This window comes from Camponotus vicinus, unplaced genomic scaffold, assembly GCF_025532165.1.
Source record: "Camponotus vicinus isolate PSW18456_S1 unplaced genomic scaffold, iyCamVici1.0 SCAF_1, whole genome shotgun sequence".
Lineage (NCBI taxonomy): Eukaryota > Metazoa > Arthropoda > Insecta > Hymenoptera > Formicidae > Camponotus > Camponotus vicinus.
The window spans coordinates 24,299,731-24,322,550 of record NW_028141945.1 but is presented as its reverse complement, the minus strand read 5'-3'; the positions used below and the strand labels follow the sequence as shown (position 1 = coordinate 24,322,550).

At 30.6% G+C, this 22,820-nt stretch overlaps 2 protein-coding genes, 1 long non-coding RNA gene and 1 pseudogene across 9 annotated transcripts in view; 1 reads left to right on the top strand and 3 right to left on the bottom strand.

The window, feature by feature from the left end:
* Nucleotides 1-12,273, bottom strand: part of LOC145959819 (cytochrome P450 4C1-like) — a 104,143-nt pseudogene extending 91,870 nt beyond the window's left edge. Inside the window, exon 1 of the transcript XR_014435190.1 lies at nt 12,145-12,273. The product of XR_014435190.1 is annotated as a cytochrome P450 4C1-like (transcript). The remainder of the gene's footprint in view (nt 1-12,144) is intronic.
* Nucleotides 969-3,543, bottom strand: LOC145972588 (uncharacterized). The gene is made up of 2 exons (XM_083101333.1): nt 1,485-3,543; nt 969-1,377 (listed from the first exon to the last, which is right to left on the bottom strand). The coding sequence occupies exons 1-2, from the start codon at nt 1,699-1,701 to the stop codon at nt 1,151-1,153; spliced, it is 444 nt and encodes a 147-aa protein (XP_082957459.1). The 5' UTR covers nt 1,702-3,543; the 3' UTR covers nt 969-1,150.
* Nucleotides 7,802-9,363, top strand: LOC145972583 (uncharacterized). Its single transcript, XR_014439219.1, has 3 exons — nt 7,802-8,011; nt 8,696-8,834; nt 8,926-9,363. It is a non-coding gene; the product is annotated as an uncharacterized LOC145972583 (long non-coding RNA).
* A 327-nt stretch (nt 12,274-12,600) lies between the features above and the next one.
* On the bottom strand, nt 12,601-20,190 carry LOC145959820 (uncharacterized). 6 transcript variants are annotated; one of them, XM_083078996.1, is made up of 12 exons: nt 19,919-20,190; nt 19,009-19,261; nt 18,020-18,168; nt 17,675-17,924; nt 16,937-17,593; nt 16,794-16,843; nt 16,388-16,538; nt 15,740-15,973; nt 15,337-15,557; nt 14,169-14,328; nt 13,685-13,797; nt 12,601-13,430 (listed from the first exon to the last, which is right to left on the bottom strand). In XM_083078996.1, exons 5-12 carry the CDS (start codon nt 16,974-16,976, stop codon nt 13,416-13,418), a joined length of 984 nt encoding a protein of 327 aa, XP_082935122.1. In that variant the 5' UTR covers nt 16,977-17,593; nt 17,675-17,924; nt 18,020-18,168; nt 19,009-19,261; nt 19,919-20,190; the 3' UTR covers nt 12,601-13,415. The 6 variants fall into 6 exon arrangements, with proteins under 6 accessions (XP_082935122.1, XP_082935121.1, XP_082935127.1 ...); XM_083078995.1 differs by having other exon boundaries at nt 18,020-18,231; nt 19,919-20,189; XM_083079001.1 differs by having other exon boundaries at nt 16,794-16,824; nt 18,020-18,231; nt 19,919-20,185.
* Between the last annotated feature and the right edge of the window lie 2,630 nt (nt 20,191-22,820).

Here is a 22,820-nt window from a genome sequence, read left to right as displayed (position 1 = left end):
CGCAAATGCTTTATTGTCGAGATAATGGACATAAATCAGCAGTATCAAATAATGCTTTATTTGAACGTTTACAATTTTGTTATTGTTGTTTATAAGAGATGTTCTACATGTCCCACCACCCCCTACCCCCACCATCCAACCAAACCAAACCACACTACCAACCAAAAAAACAAAAAAAACAAAAAAAAACAAACAACAATAACAAAATTGTAAACGTTCAAATAAAGCATTATTTGATACTGCTGATTTATGTCCATTATCTCGACAACAAAGCATTTGCGACCATATGTTCATATGAACATTTGTTCTTCCTTTTTATCCAGGAACACGCTCACAAATTTTTAAAACATACTTTTGACTCACCCTGTATATATACAGGGTGTTCGGAAATTCAACGACAAATTTTCAGAGATTGTCGAGGGCACCATAAGGATCATTTTTTGCAAATGAACCTGGGGTCTGAAACGTGTCATTACATCGCTACGGCATACGGAGCAAAGCTGCCAGATCTCCGCCGCAAGCAACATGCAACACGGCGTGGAGGGGGTAATGAGGATGTGAGCGTAAGCGTACGTGTGAGCTCGGCGCTTCGGCTAGCTTCGGATAGTAGAAGAGGACAGAATACAGTCTTCTGTCTTCTTCCTACCAACGAAAGCGACGGCCGACGCGCGACGCTACACGCTGCTCGCTCCTCGATATCTCGATATGCGCTCAATGTTTCTCTTACAGCTTTTTTATCGTATAATATGTTTATAATATGTATGTGTCTATTATATATATATTATAAATATATTATACAAATATATATACAAATATAAATATATACTAATTATATGACAAAAATATATTATAAAACTATTTAATATAATAATTGAACTTGTTTTCTCCATACATATACATTTAAAATAATAAAATAAAAAAATTTAATGAGTGTGGCGATTTTCCACACCACCCACGGGGTATCACCAATGGCGCGTTAGGTTTTTTTATGTGGACCTTCGCCTAGAGCCCTATTATACCACATTGTATTGATATGTATAAGAGGAAAAAATATCTAGGAATAAAGGATAAAAGGAAGAAAATATTGGATAAATAAATATATTCTATGAATTATTTATTATTTTTTTATTATCTGTATATATATATAATATTAATAATAATAATAATAATTTTTTATTATATTTCCTCGGCCCCAGCTACCTCTTCGGCCTCGGTCGCCTCCTCGGGCCCGGCCGCCTCTTCGGCCCCGGCCGCCTCCTCGGCCTCGGTCGCCTCCTCGACCGCCCGCGACGCCCCAGCCGCCCCTGCTGCCCCTGCTGCGCTGCGCGTACCAGCGGGCACGGGCCCACCCGCCTCCTCTTTTTTTTTGCTTATTTTCTGAAAAATAAAACAAATAAATTATTATATATATATATATATATATATATATATATATATGTATATATAATTTTATAAAATATAATTTAATATAAAAAATAATGTACCATTTTGCTCCTGCTGTTGCTCTTCCTGCTGTTCCTGCGGCGGCGACGGCGGCGGCGGCTGCGGCTGCGGCTGCGGCTGCGGCTGCTGCGGCTGCTGCGGCTGATGTTGCTGATGCTGCTGATGCTGCTGATGCTGCATAAATATTTGCAGCTGCTGCAACAATTGTTGCAGCAGCTGCTGCATATTAGGTGCATCCTGCAGCACCAGCGCATTCATCTCTTCATTAATTTCTTCTATAAAATTAAGAAAGAAAATTAGAACAGAAACATTAAAATTTCTTAATAATTTTGTATAAATAATGATTTACTTACGAGACATTATGTTCAATCTGTCGCCGTGCTGAGCCGTGGTGAACAGACACTGAGGCACACTCGGCATTTGTTTCATGCCGTTTCATTTGTTTTATACCGTTCATTTGTTTCGCGGCATTTTTTTTCATCAGATAATCTTGTCGCCTTGTACTGTCAAGTAAACGTATTTTTTTATACGTGCTCTGAAATCTTGGTGTTCAAAAAACTATCACAATCCCGATTTGTGTGTGAGTTCTGATTATTTCAAATTTCTATATTTCTATCTATTCTAGATATTCTAAATATCTATCATTTTTCATCTTTAGCTTATTTTATTCACTCTTCTTTAATTCTTTGTTTCTGCCTATTTTCTTTTTCACAAAAATGTGTGATGAATTGAGAAAAAAATCTAAGCGAAGCTTTTCAGATGCTTGGCTCAATGATGATCGAATTAAATGTTGGATACGCAAAGTAGCTTTTGATGAGAGCTTGTATCATTGTATTATATGCAATAAAAATATTTCGTGCAACACACATGTTTTAAGACATGCGGATTCTGCGTGTCATAAAAATAATATTAAAGAAAATAATTCATCTTTAAGTACTAATAATAAAAATAATAATAAAAATTCAGATAAAAAAATATCCGAAAAATATAAATTTCAAGACCAATGGCTAGAGATTGAATTATTTAAGCCATGGTTACGCAAAGTATCACATGATATAAATTCATTTTTTTGTTCATTTTGCGATAAATCCATGAGAGGTGATTTATCGAAAATTTATCGTCACGCAGAATCCAAAGCACATATAGAAATATGTAAAATTAAAACAGAAACAAAGAATACAAACGAAAATATAAACATAACAGATGATTCACTTTTGTCGTTTGAAGAGCGAAAAAAAATAGCAGAAATTCGATATGCTGCATTAATTGCTGATAAAAATATTTCGCATCAAACTGCAAAAGAAATCCTCAACTTTTTTCAACATATTGGAAAAGATCCTAATGTATTAAAAAGCATGAGCATGGGCCGAACAAAATGTAAAAACATTATTACAAATGTTTTGTGCCCAGTTGAAACAGATCGTGTCGTCAATAAAATTCAGAATACAAAATTTTCAATTTTTATTGACGAAACATCTGATATAACTAATGATAAATGGATGACTTTTCTTGTTCGATACGTTGATCCAGAGACATTAGATATTCGCTCACAATTAGTTAAATTAATTGATATTGATGCCAAAGATTCAAGCGCAGAAAAGTTGTTTCAGGCATTTAAATGTGAAATGTGGAAATTACAGATACCATTTTTAAATATCGTAGCTTTATCATGTGACAATGCATCTGTTATGACAGGAAAACATTTATCGTTTAAAAAAAAATTAGAAGAAATATGTCCACATTTATTAACATTTTCATGCCCATGTCATTCCTCCGCATTAGCAGCGCATGCTGCATGTTCTAAAATGCCTGCATATTGCGAGGAATTTCTAAAAAAAATTGCTACTTATCTCAATAGCAGTCCAAAACGTACGGCTATTTTTCGTGAATTTTGTGAGTGTTTCCAAGAAACAAATCGCAAAATATTGAAATTATGTGATACGCGCTGGCTTTCGCATTATTTATGTATCGAAAGACTTCTTGAATCTTGGGATACAATTAAATACTTTCTTACTGAAATGATTGTGAGCGAAAAAACAAATTCTGGAGAATATCTATTGTCTATGATGAACAACGTAGAGATAAAAGCTTATTTTCTATTTTTAAAATACGTTTTGAATTTCTTTAATGCATTTAATGCATTTTTTCAAGCATTAGAAACAAGGATTCATTTATTGCATCCAAAATCTTTAAACTTTCTTTTCCAAATCTGTCGAAATTTTATAAAAGAAGAATATTTAAAACCACTTTCTCCAAATATTATATTCTCCTTAAAAGAAAATCAAAAACCTACTAATGAAATTATTTTGGGATCAGAATGTGAGGAATATCTGAACGAATTAACTCTGAAAGGTCACATAAACATAGTTACAATTGTTCGAGAGAATTGTTTAATATTTTATGTGACTGCTGCAGAAGAAATTCGTAAAAGATTACCTCTAAATAATATATTTTTATCAAAGTTACAAGTTTTTAGACCATATATAAGTTTATTTGATAACAATAGAGAAACATCATTCAATGATGTTTCTTTTATAGCTAAAACTATCGGCGGTTTTGATGAAGATGATTTAAAGAAGGAATGGATGGCCTTACCATCAGATTTTACAATGGAAGAAAAACAAAACTTTTCTAAATTAAATTTCGACAGCATGTGGAAAAAAATTTTACAAAATCGACACAATAATCTTGCTAAATATCCCAATTTAACAAATGTTATAAGTACTATTAGATCTCTTCCAAATTCAAATGCCGATCCGGAAAGAATGTTTTCTCTTTTAAATAATTTAAAAACAAAAAAACGTAACAGTTTTTCGTCAGCTACTGTTAATGCTATTTGTGTATTTAAATCTGCATTAAAAACAAGAGGCGAGACAGCTATCAAAATGAAAATTGATGAAAAGCATTTGTCTCTTATGTCAGCGGATAAATTATATGTTACCGTTGCTAAAAAAAATAAAAGTATTTTAAGGTTACATGCTGCAGATACTATTGACATAGCTGGCCCCTCATCTCATAAATAATAAATTTATTAAAAACATTACGCTTGTAAAAGTAAGTACGTGAAAAACATCTTGTCTGTGTAACAGACATCATATTTGTAGAAAGCAAAAGAATTAAAAACATCTTGTCTGTGTAACAGACATCATATTTGTGGAAAGCATAAGTATTAAAAACATCTTGTCTGTGTAACAGACATCATATTTGTGGAAAGCATAAGTATTAAAAACATCTTGTCTGTGTAACAGACATCATATTTGTGGAAAGCATAAGTATTAAAAACATCTTGTCTGTGTAACAGACATCATATTTGTGGAAAGCATAAGTATTAAAAACATCTTGTCTGTGTAACAGACATCATATTTGTGGAAAGCATAAGTATTAAAAACATCTTGTCTGTGTAACAGACATCATATTTGTGGAAAGCAAAAGTATTAAAAACATCTTGTCTGTGTAACAGACATCATATTTGTGGAAAGCAAGAGTATAAAAATTATCTTGTCTGTATAACAGACATCATACTTGTAAATGACAAAATAATGCAATGTGGTATAATAGGGCTCTAGGCGAAGGTCCATATAAAAAAACCTAACGCGCCATTGGTGATACCCCGTGGGTGGTGTGGAAAATCGCCACACTCATTAAATTTTTTTATTTTATTATTTTAAATGTATATGTATGGAGAAAACAAGTTCAATTATTATATTAAATAGTTTTATAATATATTTTTGTCATATAATTAGTATATATTTATATTTGTATATATATTTGTATAATATATTTATAATATATATATAATAGACACATACATATTATAAACATATTATACGATAAAAAAGCTGTAAGAGAAACATTGAGCGCATATCGAGATATCGAGGAGCGAGCAGCGTGTAGCGTCGCGCGTCGGCCGTCGCTTTCGTTGGTAGGAAGAAGACAGAAGACTGTATTCTGTCCTCTTCTACTATCCGAAGCTAGCCGAAGCGCCGAGCTCACACGTACGCTTACGCTCACATCCTCATTACCCCCTCCACGCCGTGTTGCATGTTGCTTGCGGCGGAGATCTGGCAGCTTTGATACGGAGTGTTCGAAAGAGTCGGGACCTCGAAATATCACAAAAAATAGGAATTTTACAAAAAATTGTTTTAAACAAAAGTTGTAGGGTGTAAAAAGTCTATTTACTGGCGCCATGTGTTTGACCTTAGATGGCGTCGCTAAGGTCACGACAAGGCCACCTTGAATTTTTGAAATGGAACCCTCCACTTTTTATTGCATATTCTTGTAGCCCTTCAAAAATTCAAGGTGGCCTTGTCGTGATCTTGGCGACGCCACCCAAGGTCAAACACATGGCGCCAGTAAATAGATCTTTTTACACCCTACAACTTTTATTTGAAACAATTTTTTGTAAAACTTCTATTTTTTGTGATATTTCGAGGTCCCGACTCTTTCGAACACTCCGTATGCCGTAGCGATGTAATGACACGTTTCCGACCCCAGGTTCATTTGCAGAAAATGATTCTTATAGTGCCCCCGACAATCTCTGAAAATTTGTCGATTGAATTTCCGAACACCCTGTATACATATACAGGGTTTACCAAAAGTGTGGAAACCCCTTAATATTTCGAAAAATACGCATTTTTAAAAAAAATGTTTCATGCAAAAGTTATAGGGTTTTATGTGGTGCATTACACAGCAACATTATTATGACCTCGAATAGCGTTGTCAAAGTTATATGAAGATCACCTCCAACTTTTTAAATGGGACACCCTATATGCTTTTGCATATTCTTGTAGCTTATCTCGAGAGCTTTCCAAAACACTATAATTAAGTTAGTTTTCATTAAGTACTTTCCGAGTTATGAGGCTTGAAATCATTTCTTAATTTTACATAAACCGTAAAATATCTTGTAAAATATTCATTTTTCGATTATCTTACCTTAATACTTTTACGTACAAAATAATGAGAGTAATCAATTGGTGTAAAAAAAACACATAGTTTCGAAGAAAAAATATATAATTGTTAATTGCAAATTACATTTTTTCTTTCGAAACAATTATGTGTTTTCTTTACACCAATTGATTCCTTTCATTATTTTGTACATAAAAGTATTAAGGTAAGATAATCGAAAAATGAATATTTTACAAGATATTTTACGGTTTATGTAAAATTAAGAAATGATTTCAAGCCTCATAACTCGGAAAGTACTTAACCTTTAGAGGGCCGGAAAACCACTATAGTGGCTCACTTCGTGATCGGTACTTTGTATATGATAAATATGCAATATAAGATACACTTTTTATCAATTTTCTTTGGAGAATTTGGTACCTCAAATGCCGGCCCTCAAAGGTTAATGAAAACTAACTTAATTATAGTGTTTTGAAAAGCTCTCGAGATAAGCTACAAGAATATGCAAAAGCATATAGGGTGTCCCGTTTAAAAAGTTGGAGGTGACCTTCACATAACCTTGCCAACGCTATTCGAGGTCATAATAATGTTGCTGTGTAATGCGCCACATAAAACCCTATATAACTTTTGTATAAAACATTTTTTTTTTAAATGCGTATTTTTCGAAATATTAAGGGGTTTCCACACTTTTGGTAAACCCTGTATATACATGGTCTGTCCAAAAAGTATATATATATATATATATATATATATATATATGTATATACCTATATGTATATATATAACGGAATTTAACAAAAAATTGCAATATTAAACTTTCACGCATCGCATATGAATAGACAAAAATAATAACAAGACGCAATATAAATTATTATACATATACATATATATATTATAATTAATTATAATAAATTATATATATATATATATATATATATATATATATATCTCCACACAGCACATGATATCATTCGAATATTCTATACTCATACTGTAAATATGCGTTACAGATGTAATATACTGAGAATATTCCTACTCTCTAAATTTTTCCGAGTGAAAACTTGACTCTGTTCGAGCGAATGCACTATCAACTCTTAACAGAGTGACTCTTAACAGACACTTCTTTTCACTCGAGACAAGTGAAATCTGTGACTCAAACTCCACGAATGAAAATATCCTTAATTATTCTCTCGAAGTGTTGGAGTGAATTTTGGCACTCTGGCTCCGAGTAGCTCGAATCGAGTAAAAATCCACTTGAACGGAGTGACTCAGTCGAATAGCCACGCAAGAGACGTGACGTGTTATACTACGTAAGTCATCATCACGTTCTGAAAAAGAAACAGGACGATATTTATGGAAGTACATAGGCAGAATATTGTTCGTAAAATTTATAACAATTTTTTTCTTTCATATGAAGTTTACTTTATAACAATCGTGGGCGAATAGTTACATTACATTCAGTACGTGCGCAGACGCGAGTTTGACTACGTAGATTATGACGCCATATACTGTACTTGCCATGTTGATAGCTACTTTGTTGGAGGGAGAAGCCGGGCGCTCATATTTATTTGTCTGCTTGAAGATTTCAAAGAATTGTGCATATTATATAGTGAATGCTGGGTTTTGTGAATATCGTGCTGTTGTGAAAAAAAACATGTTTCCTGAAGTAAGTATAACGTCACCACATAGCATTTCTATCTGTTATTTTAGAGCGTTGTTAGGTTAATTTGCTAAAAAAATGTTTAGAGAAACGTTTATACTTAAAACCTCATTTTTGATAGAACGAAATTAAGATTTATTGCTTAAAAGATGCTTATTGAGAAGAAAAATCGTAAAAGGTTATATTTCATGTAGTTTGTGTTTGAAGAATTATCAAGATCTGTTATCTTTTTATTGCATCATATAGGCTTTAGAGTAAATTTTGATTTTCTTTAAAGAAAAGATAAAATATGAAGACATTCTGTTTTTATTCTTTGTTCGAATCACTTAGTTCGTTTCAGATATGGGCATTATTTGATAAAAGTTAGTTAGCATTTGATAAAAGTTAGTTGTCACAATGGGAACAAATCTAAATAATATATTTATTAAAAAATTAATTATTTAGGAAAAAAGTCAACTAATTATCTTTAAATAAACTTTTATTTGAATAATCAAAAAAATAATTTTTAATTAATTTTAGAAAAAAATATTTTTTAAGCAATTTTTAATAGCAACTTATATATTCTTTTATATATAATAAAAAACCTTAGTAACATTAAATACATAATGAGCTATAGTTTATAATAAATATATAAACAGCATGTATAATGACAGTTCTAGATGAAATTAAAAATTTGTTTTCCTCTTCTAGCCCCTCTTCTGAACTTCTATAACTTTTTTGAATCCATTGTCTACAATGGACTCAATACCCCCAAGAGCTGCTGCGATAGTTTAAATTCTATTTTAAGTGTAGTAGAAATTCAGCCAGAATCAGCAGAAACCATGTTTGAGTAAGTTTCCATAATTGCTTCAATTATTCATGTATCTAATTTTCCATTTTAAGAAAATACTAAATCACCTCTTCTTACTTTGTCTTTTCAGCTCTGATTCAGAATTGGAGTCTACAGATTAGACTTGATATGATTCCAATGTTGAAGCTTTGTATTCATTTATTTTTTAATATGCCCAATGCAAAGTATTTACAAGCATGTGTGCGTTAGATAGTTTTCAGTTTTTGTTGTGCATGCATTAATTTTAAGATTTACTTTTTTTTGTATCTTTTCTTATATTTTAATTTGACCGTATATCACCCATTCTTTTTGTTGATGTAGTTATGGTTCCTATAATTTACCTAATAATAATTCAGTATTTGGCAGTCAGAATTAAGTTCATTTTTTCTACTTTTGATACTATTATCTAATAAGGCTGAATTTGTGAATTGAAAATTAATAAAGTTGAAAGTCAAGTGGAGGCTGTAATCTATAGCTAGCCCTGCCCTTTCTCTCAGTAAGTAAGAATTTTTGTTTAAAGCCATGTCATTTATTTTATGCATAAATTTGATTACATTAAAATTTCTTTATAATGCTTTTTTACTCTCTTTATAATGCTCTTCTACTATTTGTTTTATTCAAAGATTATAGTTTTATGATTTGTGCAGCATTTCTCATTATTTCCTTTTTACAGTTTAAATTATACCTGCTAATTTTTTAGTAACTTTCACAAGCTTATTTGCTTAACTCTAGTGAATTACCGTAAAAAATCACTCGATGCTGTACACTCGAACGAGAGTAAAACTTCACTCTAAGAACGAGCAAACAGCAAAATCAGACACCTGAAGAAGGGACTCTGATCGGAGTACAAGTTCACTCAAATACACGAATCACATTTCGCTCGAACGCACGAGCGATCTAATCACTCGAGATACCGAGTCAATATTCACTCGATAAGATATGTTCGATTTCCACTCTTTGCTCAAGTGAATTTTCACTTGATTAGAGTGATATTTCACTCGGAAAAATTTAGAGAGTATAACATCTCTTGTTATATATTATTTTTCATATATTCTTAAAATATACTTTGAATATCTCGTATTAGTATATTCTTTCTCGTATATTTTCAGGATACTCTATAATATTGTGTTTCTTCATTTTTCCGCTACGCGCGCCACCAAACTCGTACTTAATTTTTGATGAAATGGACATAAAGGACTGGTACTAACATGAGTTCCAAAGTTTCTTCTTTTTTTTCTTTTTAGTCAGTTTAATTTATAATAAACTAACTTAATTTAAAATTTTTCATTTGTTTAGTAATCTCGATTTCTTGTTGGGATTCAGAATATTAAACAGATTATTTGAAATTAAAATGAGAAATAGTGTGTCTGCGTTTACTGCATTTATTAAAAATATTTCTATTACATATATGAATATACTATATGATATACTATATGAATATATATACATATAATACATACAAGTTCTCAGTATCTACATGTGCTGTTAGGGATATGTGTATTTGAATATAAAAAACTTGTATATGATACAATATTATATTTATAAAATAAAAAAGTTTTTTCTACGTATAAATAATTTCAATTATTTAAAGAGAAAAAATTAGAAACTAAAAATTAAATATCCATAAAATGGCTTCGGAATGTCAAGGTTTGCTCACAATTTGCCGACAATTTGACGTCAAGCATTAGCAAGCTTTGCTCGGGATTTGCCATCAATTTGCTGTCAGGTTATGTCAGCAAGATTTGCTCACAATTTGTCGCCAATTTGTCGTCAAATCTTGTCAACAAGTTTTGCTCGGGTTTTGCTACCAATTTGCACTCAGGTTTTGTCAGCAAGATTTGCCAGCGAAACACGAGCGTATTGCGGACATAGTTGATGCCAATTTGCTGCCAAGTTTTGATCAAATTTGTCGTCAATTTGCTGGCAATTTGCGCGCAAATTGCTTATTGGGATAATATCAAAAAAAGGTTTTCTGAAACTTGACAAATCGAGGTGCTCGTTTATTGTGAGTTCCTTCGCCTGTTACAAATCGGGGTGCTTGTTTCTCGTGAGTCCCCTCCCCTCTCACAAATCGGGGTGCTTGTTTATCGTGAGTCCCCTCGTCTAACCCCCTTAATCTTCGTGGCTATCATCTTCAATGACAGTAATAATATTATTCTGCTAAAACATTTCACTGAGGATCTCAGCTGGTTTAAAGATCTTTGACAGATACCTGACATAAGCTAGATAGTAGACTATTGCAGCAACATACTCTATTGGAGTATGCATGTGATTGTGCAAACGGAAGTAGAATATTCGGCTGCTGTTTACATTGCTGCAATTGTCTACTATCTAACTTATGCCAGGTATCTGTCAAACATCTTTAAACCAGCTGAGATCCTCAGTGAAATGTTTTAGCAGAATAATATCATTCCTGTCATTGAAGACGATAGCGACGAAGATTAAGGAATTTAGACGAGGGAACTCATAATAAACGAGCACCCCGATTTGTAAAGCTTCAAAAAACCTTTTTCGATATTCTTCTAAAGCCGAATTTTATCTTCAATTTTGGCTACTTGCTTGAAGTATAGTACTCACTGGATCGTAAGTGTTAGTGATAAAAGCGAGGTACAAGCAGCGCTCGGCAAATCATACGCGGCACGCTCAAACTGTTAAATTTTTTTTAACTATGATATACTTTCCGATCGTTTTGAAAATTAAATATGTTATACTAGATGTCGAAGATTTTTTTAGTAAAAAATGGTAGTAGTATCTCAAGTACATTCCATAAAAAAAATTCGAAAATATTTTGAAAATTTTTTTCAGCCAATTTTTTTGGAAAAAATATTTTCATAATTTTTTTAAACATAATTAAACTCCATAATATACTTTTTTTGTCAAAATCGGTTCACCCATTGAAGAGAAAATTCGTTTTTTCGAGATTTTCAATTTAATTCCCATAACTCCTATACAAAATGTTTTTCAGATATAATATTTTGCAAAATTCATTTTTACATCAACTTATGTAAAAATCTCAACGAGATTCGTGCGGGGGCAGCACACAGTATACTTATCATGCTATGCCCTTCGCGAATGTTTTTTATATGATATTTTTTTAAATAATCCAAAAAGAAAAATTTCATCATAAAATATCCGTCTTTTGTTGATTGAATGTGTTTTTTATTAAATAATCAAACAATTTTTTATTAGCAATCATATTTTTTATTAAATCACATTTTAATTTTACGAATACTGTGTTTTTAAAAAAATAAGAAACGAAACTGAGAGTTTCAATATGATACTGGAAAAAATGCAAGATTTTGATACTTACTGTCGCACCATTTAGCGTTTAAACAACTATGCCTGGCCAAGATATTTGATGACACTTTTAACTGATTTGACTGTTTTACAATTATATAATTATATATCACAATTTATCATATTTTATATAAATATTGGATAATTACCCACACAACATTATGTCGTCTTAAAGATGTCTTAAAGACGTCATGAAATTTCTAAAGACGTCTTAAGAAGTTATCAGAATTACATCTTTATGACGTCTTTAAGACGTCTTATGTCCCGATTTAAGATATCTATCGGGCATTGTTTTAAGACGTCTCACTCAAGACGTCCCAATCAAGATATAATTAAATGTCTCACTCAGGATGTTATAAAGACGTCTCAGACATTTCAATTAAGACGACTTTTAGACGTGCGTAATTCGGTCGGTAAAATAGCTGCATTGATTTATTGATTTATTCTATAATAAATAACAAAACTCATCTTAAGTTCATTTCTTTATTATATTTTGAATATTTATACATATTTTTATGAACACTATATGCTCCTAATAAATAATTTACGATTACTTTTTAAATTATATCTTATATGATATAGAGAGGAGAATATTACAAGAGAATTATGTATTAAATAAAATACGAATTTAAATGAAGTAATAAAGAATAGAATATGAATGTAAATATATCATAATAAAGAAATACATAAAAATATACTTTAATTTCTAATAGAAATAAACTACTTTAATATTTTTCAAAATGTTTGTGATAAATAAAAAATGATTTTTACTCTATTCATTTATGTGTATAGCATATATATGCTGTGTATATACATACATACTATAATACAAGATTGAAATCTTATGATCTGTACAATCTAAATCATATTATTTTAGTCATTTTTATCAAGGACCTATAGCTTACTATTCTGCTGAATTTACTTCCAAAATTGCACAATTGCTAGCTTAAATCTAATTAAGTTAAACTCTAGTCTAGCTAAAATGATTTAGTTTAAAAGAAAATGGATAGAATTTTTTCTTACAGGATTTCTCTGAGAGCAAAAATTGCAGATCCATAATTTTGCACGATAGTCTACTTGATATAATGGATTTAAAATAGCTCTGCATGTAAATCTTGTACATAAAACTGGATCATATTGAATTGGCGGAAGATCTACTCGTTCCTTAATTGGTTGATACAAAGTTTTCAATGGTACAACTAGTCTAGTAGCATCAATACGCGATGATGACCAAGCATTCCATTGCGCACATCGTCACAATCTTCATTTTGTTGAATAAAATCTTCATATGTCATAGTGCTGTAAAAAAATATACAAAAGATAATTAATATTTTTTTTTACAATATAGAATTTAATTTTTTACACACACACACACACACAAAATTAAATATATAAGTGAAATATGATTTAAGATATACATTTACATATATTAAAAAACATATATTAATTTCAATGTTTTCTCATTTTCAACACTAAAAATGTTATGCAGCAACATTATACAGCCCTATTGTTTTTTAAATAATATCGTATGGAATTTTCAATAATTTACCAACCTTTTTCTTCTTGTTTCTTAAATAGTTGAGGCGATCTCCCGCATGTCGTAACCATTCTTGGATGGTATTTTTAATATCGTGCATATTACTTTTTTCGTCGTCCGAAACGTATGCTGAAAAACGATTTGTTACATAATTATTAAAATATTTTGTGCTTTAATTCCAATAGTTAGAATAGGGTAGTCATGAAGTAAAGTATAGCTATAAACGTTTGCAACTTTTGGAAAGAATATAAAAATTTTGATCCGTAAAAAATTGGAAAGAGTATAAAGTGTAGAAGAATATTTGAACGAAATTTGAAGTAAGATCTTATTAATAATTCTGAAGAAAAATTTAAAGTTAAAAGTGCACGTTACATCTAAGCATATGTTAGATACTATCTCGAATAATACTGATGTTCGAATACATTAAAGGTGCAACTATTTTTAAACAATATTACATAAAAAGGAGAAATAAAAATATATCTTAAAGAAATAATAATTACCCATAATAACTGTGACAAAACTTGTGTCCTTAATTGCCGTTGATCCTTTTTGGCCTGTCCATGATAATTTGCGGCACAATTCATCCGATAATGTGTATTTTATAATATTCCTTGTCTTGTGAACGAAAGTGTTTCCTCCAATTTTTGCAATTTTCCTTTTCTATAACAGAATGTTACAAAAATGTTTAATAATATTTTCAATTTAAGCCGCTTGAAGAAAAAGGAAACATGAATTTAATATATTTTAAGAGCTTCTTTCAAAATTACTAAGCGACAAAAGGCAGCAAAAATTGTAATAAAATTTAAAAGAATGTTATATATTACGCTTTAAGTAAATTTAAGTAAATATTTTATACTATATATCTAAATTTGCGCACTAATAACCGCGTGTCTTTTGATTTTTATTTGCCTTTTTACCCCTTAGTAATTTATTATTATGTTGAGCCTATTATTTTCATTATTTTATTTTTCACAATTGTTTTTATTATATGAATAAATAAATAAAAAAATAAATAAATAAATAAATAAATATATATATATATATATATATATATATATATATATATATATATATATATACGGGGTGTGTCAGACCACCCGTATCAGCCGAATATCTCGAAAACCGAGAACGGCAGACAAAAATGTTTCCTATAAAAGTTATAGGGTTTCAAATAATGCACAGTAATATTAGTACGACCTTGAATAGTGTTGTCAAGATCATGTGAAGGTTGTCCTTCAATTTCTTAAATGGAACCATTTATTTTTCATTGCGTTATTATTCTTGTAGCTTATCTCGAGAGCTTTCCAAAACACTATAATTAAGTTAGTTTTCATTAAGTACTTGTAGAGTTATGAGGCTTAAAATCGTTTCTTAATTTTATATAAACCGTAAAATATCTTATTTTGTACATAAAAGTATTAAGGTGAGGTAATCGTAAAATATTCATTTTTCGATTACCTCACCTTAATACTTTTATGTACAAAATAATGAGAGGAATTAATTAGTGTGACACCCAGTATATTCAATATCTAGATTTTGTCTTCTACTTTTATCTCTACAAAAGAATTTTTGTTGTTGATTGAATTATAGAAATATACATTTATTTCACATTTAAAAATAGAGAGAAGAAGAAAAAAGAAATGGACGCAAAAACAGAAAAGTACTTACTAATTGTTTCCGAATCTCTCTGTCCTTTTGGAGATCCGTGTCAAATTTGAAAAATTTGTCAACTGTTGATAGCGGAAATTCCGGCAATAATTGGACTTCGTCATTATTATATATTGTATTAGCTGGTCCTGCGTTATTTATTAAATTTATTATTATCTCCAACTGTCTCGTATTCTTTTGTATGAGATTTTTAATAATTTTTTGTTCGATACGACACGCATCTGTATAAGATAAAAAAGAAAAATATTTATTTCTCTTTATAAGTATCATTAAAATTATCTGTTTAGTTATTTTACACAAGTACATACATACGAAATTAAGTACATATAACATATTGCTATTATAAGTACAATATAACGATATAATTAAGAAGGAAGAATAAAGAATAAAGTTTAATACATACCATAGCATTTTTCCAACTGATTGCCGTTGGCATTGAAAGTTGTCATGTCATCACCGTCAAGCACATTATCGGGGCTAATCATATTGTCACCAATATCATCATCATTATTATTATCATCAGGCACATTGTCATTATTAAGCCTATTACCATCATCACGCACATTAGCATTACCGCAAGACACGTAATCACCTACTAAACTTTCGTTCAACCATTCCTCATCAGTAATGTCAACATCTGTAAATATAAAGTCTGTGAGTTCATTTTGTTAGTTATACTGTTCATCACAGTGTTATTAAATTTCATTCATTGTAAACTATTTTATATAATTTTCACTTAACGCACAACCACAATCACAATCGCACTCGATGAAAGATGAGAAGAAAGGAGCATCTCAGATAAAGTTTTCATTTATCTTATGATAGCAGTCATTTGTCATAAGTTGCTAGTGTATTCGCTAGCTGTAATACACTAGCAACTTATGACAAATGACTGCTATCATAAGATAAATGAAAACTTTATCTGAGATGCTCCTTTCTTCTTTCAGTTAAAAAGAATGTCAAAAAATATATATTGATATATGAAATATGAGACCTAAAAGTATCAATAAGTTTTAAATATATCATGTGTTTTATACAAATAACAACTTACCTATAAAAACTAGTTTTATTTGGGGAATTATTGAATACTTGAAGAATTGTGATCTGCGTAAATGATACATAAATTGTGGACACAAGGAAAAATTTTCTGCCAATCTAAAGCTAGTTGGATCATCTTTTGCATATTCTCCGAATTTTTGATACTGCAATAATAAGATTTTACACCTCAAAATAGATAAAATATATATTTATGTGTAAATCTATATGTATAAATATATTAAGTTTAAGCTTTATATTAAGTGTAATTGGGCACAATTTTAATGATAGAAACTACTAACAAGTCTAATCAGAATATGATCAACCCATCTTCAAACATTTGGACCATCATCACTTTCTGCTCGAAATACAGTTAAACGTGACATAAAAACAGCTGTTGCTTCCTCAAATTCTATGCTTACATGATGCAAAGATGATGATTCATCTGCCCAACTAATAATTAAAGATATCCCTATAACATCATAAATATTTATGATATATTATTATTTATGATATTATAAATATTTATGATATACATATAATGTATAATAAAAAATATATTTACTTTCTTGCAATAGTAGTAACTCTAATTCGCCTTTGTCCATTACTATGTTAATATTGGATAATGAATTGAATACAGCCTCTTCCACTTTGCGGAATTGGGGCTGTATGTTAATTTGCAACTTCAAAGAATAATGCTGTTGTTGTAGATGGTGTCAATGAACAAAATTTCCACTGACAAGTAAGCCTACTTCTTGTAGTACTCCAACACTTGATCCTTTCTCCCACTGACATACAAAAGATCCAATTGCTCCAGGAACTTTAATTTTCTGAGATGTTTTTACTTCTAAGATTGCATTGAATGCTATTTTCAAATCACCCTTGGCATCTGTAGCAAATATTCGTTGAAAAGTTTGTTTGAATAATGAAGAATTAAATGAATCCCCCATCATCATATGACCACCAGTAGAGTTGCAATATTGTCGCCTTTCTAATAAACCAGTTTGGTGTCAAGAGCACAAAAATAAATATCTATTATAAATATCTATTATGGCCATTAGTTGCAGCACGTGATGCAAGTGTATCATAATGCTTAATTGCCTTTTTATGCTTAGCATTATCTTTTTGAATATCATGATGTGATCTGATTGGTTGTCATAAATCATCAGTTACAACTTGGCCAGGTCCTTGAGAACATGGTCCGCCAACAAATAGCATAATCCTTAAATACATTGATAGCATTATATGTAGGATTACAATGAAAAACATAACATATATACATCATATTACAACATATAAATACCTAGCATCAGTATTTGCATAACTAGCTTCTAAGAGACCCGTGGCGACTGCTAATGCCACACTTGTAGATCGCAATGAACGTTTCTCTGGCCCAACAGACCATGGATCACGTTACAGTTCTCCTAAAAGATCTGTCGAACTGTCTCATATCACACTTATGTACTGGTTACAAAAAGCGATTAGCAGCTGGCAATAGATACGCACCAGGTCCTCTTGATTTGGATTTTGTCCAGGAATTAGTCTACCTATACCTATCAAAATGTAATGTGAATAAAATGCAATAAAGTAATCATGAAGAACAATGACTAATATAGTAAATATAACTTGGGACTTATTCTATTCGTACCTAACATATCTTGAACTTTTGGTTGAAGATCCTTTGTGCTTCTAATTCATGAACTTGAATCATTTTGCCAAATGTGATAAGACCAATAAGAGCATTGAGTGAAAGCAGAGACAATGACATTTGTAATGAATCTTTAAGTGCCTCTAATTCTTCATCATCCAGACATATGTATCCGCAAAAAGTAAAAATATTAATGGCAAACATTGGGCACGCTAAATAATACATATAAATACATACAATTGGACTGAGATAGAATAATATTTAAAGTAATATATAAGTAACATATATATATATATATATATATATATATATATATATATATATCATAAATTTATATATAATAAAAACTATAATAAATTATGTAATGTCAATAAATGATAATAAAAAAAATGTTCGAAAAGAATCAAATCTTAAAAAAAGTAAAATCAAAAATATTTGTTTCATAATATAACTATTCAACATATATAACACATATATAACACTATTATTCAAATAAATGCATACATTTTGATCATTTAAATATATTTCCCTTTTGTTTCTTATTTCGAAGAATTTCCTCATAAATTCTTTTTGCAAAGTTTTTTTCTCATAATTATTAATATAACTCACAATATGTGTATTATAATGTAACTTAAAAAAAATAATATATAATGATAACACAAATTTAGAATTTATTGAAATATAAAAATACCTTTACAATATTTTTATGAATACTATATGCTCCTAATAAATAATTTGATTTTTTAAATTATCTTATATGATATAGACAGAAAATTACAAGAGAATTATGCATTAAATAAAATACGAATTTAAATGAAGTATAAAGAATAATAAAGAATATGAATGTAAATACATCGTAATAAAGAAACACATTAAAATATACTTTAATTTCTAATAGAAATAAACTACTTTAATATTTTTCAAAATGTTTCTTGTGATAAATAAAAAATGATTTTTGTTCTATTCATTTATAATATCTTATTACTTACCACGATAGTCTACTTGATATAATGGATTTAAAATAGCTCTGCATGTAGATCTTGTACATAAAACTGGATCATATTGAATTGGCGGAAGATCTACTTGTTCCTTAATTGGTTGAGACAAAGTTTTCAATAGTACAACTAGTCTAGTAGTATCAATACGCGATGATGGCCAAGCATTCCATTTATGGAACGCACACCGTCACAATCTTGTTGAATAAAATTTTGTTGAATAAAATCTTCATATGTTGTCATAATGCTGCAAAAAAAATATACAAAAGATAATTAATATATTTTTTTACAATATAGAGTTTAATTTTTTTACACATACATACATATACATATATATATATATAACGTAGCATAAAGATGTAAGCGAAATGAACCAAATCCATTTCCTACTATGGCCATGTTCCAAAATTCACTGCCAGCGATGAAAATATATAATATACGTAACGTGAACTAAAGATTTTCAGCGCTGATAGTGAATTTTGGAACACGCCCTAAGCCCATTCTACAATGGCAATAACAAGGCTGTAGGAGTAAAGAATAAACTGTTTCTAATGAAGTAAAGACAAGAAGTAACGAAATAGAAATTCTCATTAGTACTCTAAGGTAATAGTAGTACAAAATGAGAATTGTCTATTTCATTACTTCTTCTTCTTTACTTCACTAAAAACGATTTAATCTCTACTCCTACAGTCTTGTTACTGCCATTGTAGAATGGGCTCTATGTATGTTCTACGGCGGACGCGCAATAAGAATTAAGAACGCAGAATTCTTCCGTGACTGCGTATGCGAGACCACCGTAGAACGCACGAAATCCATAGGAAATGGATTTGGTTATTTCGCTTACATCTTACAACCTTATGCTATGGCCATTGCAGACCCGGCTTTAAATATCATTAATTCTTACCTGTGCAAAGCACTGCTCAACTTTGGTAAATGGAATAATTTATTTTCCAACTCGATCCCGTCTAATGCCTGGCTGGCCTGGCACCGCGGCCATCTTAAAAATGGCGTCTTAAAGTAAATGTTCTTAAAAACATCAGAAAGACGTCTATTGGTCAGGTCTTAAAGACGTCATAAGAAAGGCATGTTTAAGACGTTTAAAAAAATACGTCTTAAATTGAATGTCTTACAGACGTTAGAAAGACGTCTATTGGTCAGGTCTTAAAGGCGTCATAAGAAAGGCATGTTTAAGACGTTTAAAAAAATACGTCTTAAATTGAATGTCTTAAAAACATCAGAAAGACGTCAATTGGTCAAGTCTTAAAGGCGTCATAAGAAAGGCATCTTTAAGACGTTTAAAAAAATACGTCTTAAATTGAATGTCTTAAAAACATCAGAAAGACGTCAATTGGACAAGTCTTAAAGGCGTCATAAGAAAGACATGTTTAAGACGTCTTCAAGACATGCATGTTGTGTGGGTAAATACAATAAGATAATTGAAAAAAAGAAAGCAAAAGAGAATAGATATATTTCTAAAAAAAAATGAAAAATCTTTTAAGAGATTTTTTTTAAAGAGCAAAATGTTATATGAAATTTCCGCTTCTTCTTGTTTCAAGATTCAATCACGAAATGATACTATGATCTGGTCGTTACGCAAGAAAGATTTGCGATACAAATCATGATATGCATGTATATCTCCTAATGTCATTTGAATATACATAGTATACGTAAGTGGTAATTCTTAAGAAGAACTCTAGACGGATCTTAGCTACGTCAATAGCGAAAAAAAATCGTCAGGCAATCGAAAATGGATTTGAAAGGTGAAGACTAGTATTATATGATGCCATTGGCAGAAATATTTTAAAAAATTTGGTTCTTCCATAAAAAATTCATGAAATTTGCCCAAATCGCCATTTTTGGACTATTTAATTATAAATTACTCGAAAACCTGAGGTGCTGGGGAAATTCTGCGGCCAGATTCGTTTTCAGCGTCAAAAAATTTATCAGATTCACCTACTCTGCTTTTTGTAACTGACCCTCGCAGGCCTGTGTAGTTAATAAATCGAATATATTTCGAGATTCAACAATTTGACATTGCTCGAAACACTTTAACATTCTTAAAATATAAAATTAATTATTAATTTTAAAATGCTGAAAATGCTTTACGCAATGTCAAATTTATAAGTCTTTAAATGCATTAGATTTATTAAGTTTTAACGTATCCATCCAGTTTCATCTTAAGCGCGCTTAAAACGTACAATATGCATAGTAAGTTTTATCTCAATGTATAATCTTTATTTCCATCATGTAATAATATATTATAAACAATTTTATTATTAATATCATTATTCAACATCATTAATCTTCTTGTATGTTGCGAGTCATAATTGTTTTTCATCAAACTGGTTATGATAATAGTTTATAAACACTTTATTCTCATCGAAAAAACTTAAAAATGTTTAGAATCGATAATTAATTTTCCATTTATGATGTATGCATATGCACTGAGGGTATACATTGCAAATCTATAGAAAAGAATTCATTAATAAATGTGTTTGATTGATTATCATCTTGAATAAATGTGTTTGATTGATTACACAGGTCTACAAGGTTTTGTTGTTGGGCAGCTGGGGATCATTTCCGAAGTAATTTTCTGCGTAGAATCCGAATCCGAGGCCAGAATTGGCCCATCACGTCAGGATTTTGAGATATTTGAGGTTATATACTCGAAAAATGGCTTTTTGGGCTACTTTTAAGGTTATGTACAGGACGCACAAAATTTTTTAGCTCTTTTCTTCTAATTGCATCATTTAGTACTACTCTTTCCCTTCAAAATGAGCTGTCGAATGGTCATCTACGATTTTTCCTAGCAAAGTTACGGCCATTTTAAGATGACATGATGAATTCCAAACCCTGCGCCGTTATAGCCCAACAACCTCATGAGCATCAGCGACCCCAAAAACCCATATATACAGTTTTCAGTCCAGGTTTTCGGGTTTATAGTTCAAAGTTTACAGGTTTAATGTGAATGCTCATGAGGTTGTTCGGCTATAACGGCGCAGGGTTTGGAATTCATCATGTCATCTTAAAATGGCCGTAACTTTGCAAGGAAAAATCGTAGATGACCATTCGACAGCTCATTTTGAAGGGAAAGAGTAGTACTAAATGATGCAATTAGAAGAAAAGAGCTAAAAAATTTTGTGCGTCCTGTACATAACCTCAAAAGTAGCCCAAAAAGCCATTTTTCGAGTATATAACCTCAAATATCTCAAAATCCTGACGTGATGGGCCAATTCTGACCTCGGATTCGGATTCTACGCAGAAAATTACTTCGGAAATGACCCCCAGCTGCCCAACAACAATCATGACCCCATTTTTTGTAGACCTGTGTTATCAATCTTTTAGTTTAAATATTTTATTTAAATATTTAAGCATTGTAATTAAAAAAATAATAACCAACTAAACGCATTTAATCAAATTAATGATTTATTGTTCAGTATATTAAAAATGTAGAAATTATAAAACTTTCTTATAAAACATTGCGTACCTATATGCCTATACAGAAAATAATTGGATATTAGATATCCATTGGATATTCCTCATTAAGGATATCTACGAATATACCCACACAGCACAAAATTCAACAAATACCTTTCAGAGACCTTCGTAAAGTGTTACAAAAAAGATCTCAAAAATGTTTCATATATGTCTTAGATACGTCCCACACAACATGCATGTCTTGAAGACGTCTTAAACATGTCTTTCTTATGACGCCTTTAAGACTTGTCCAATTGACGTCTTTCTGATGTTTTTAAGACATTCAATTTAAGACGTATTTTTTTAAACGTCTTAAAGATGCCTTTCTT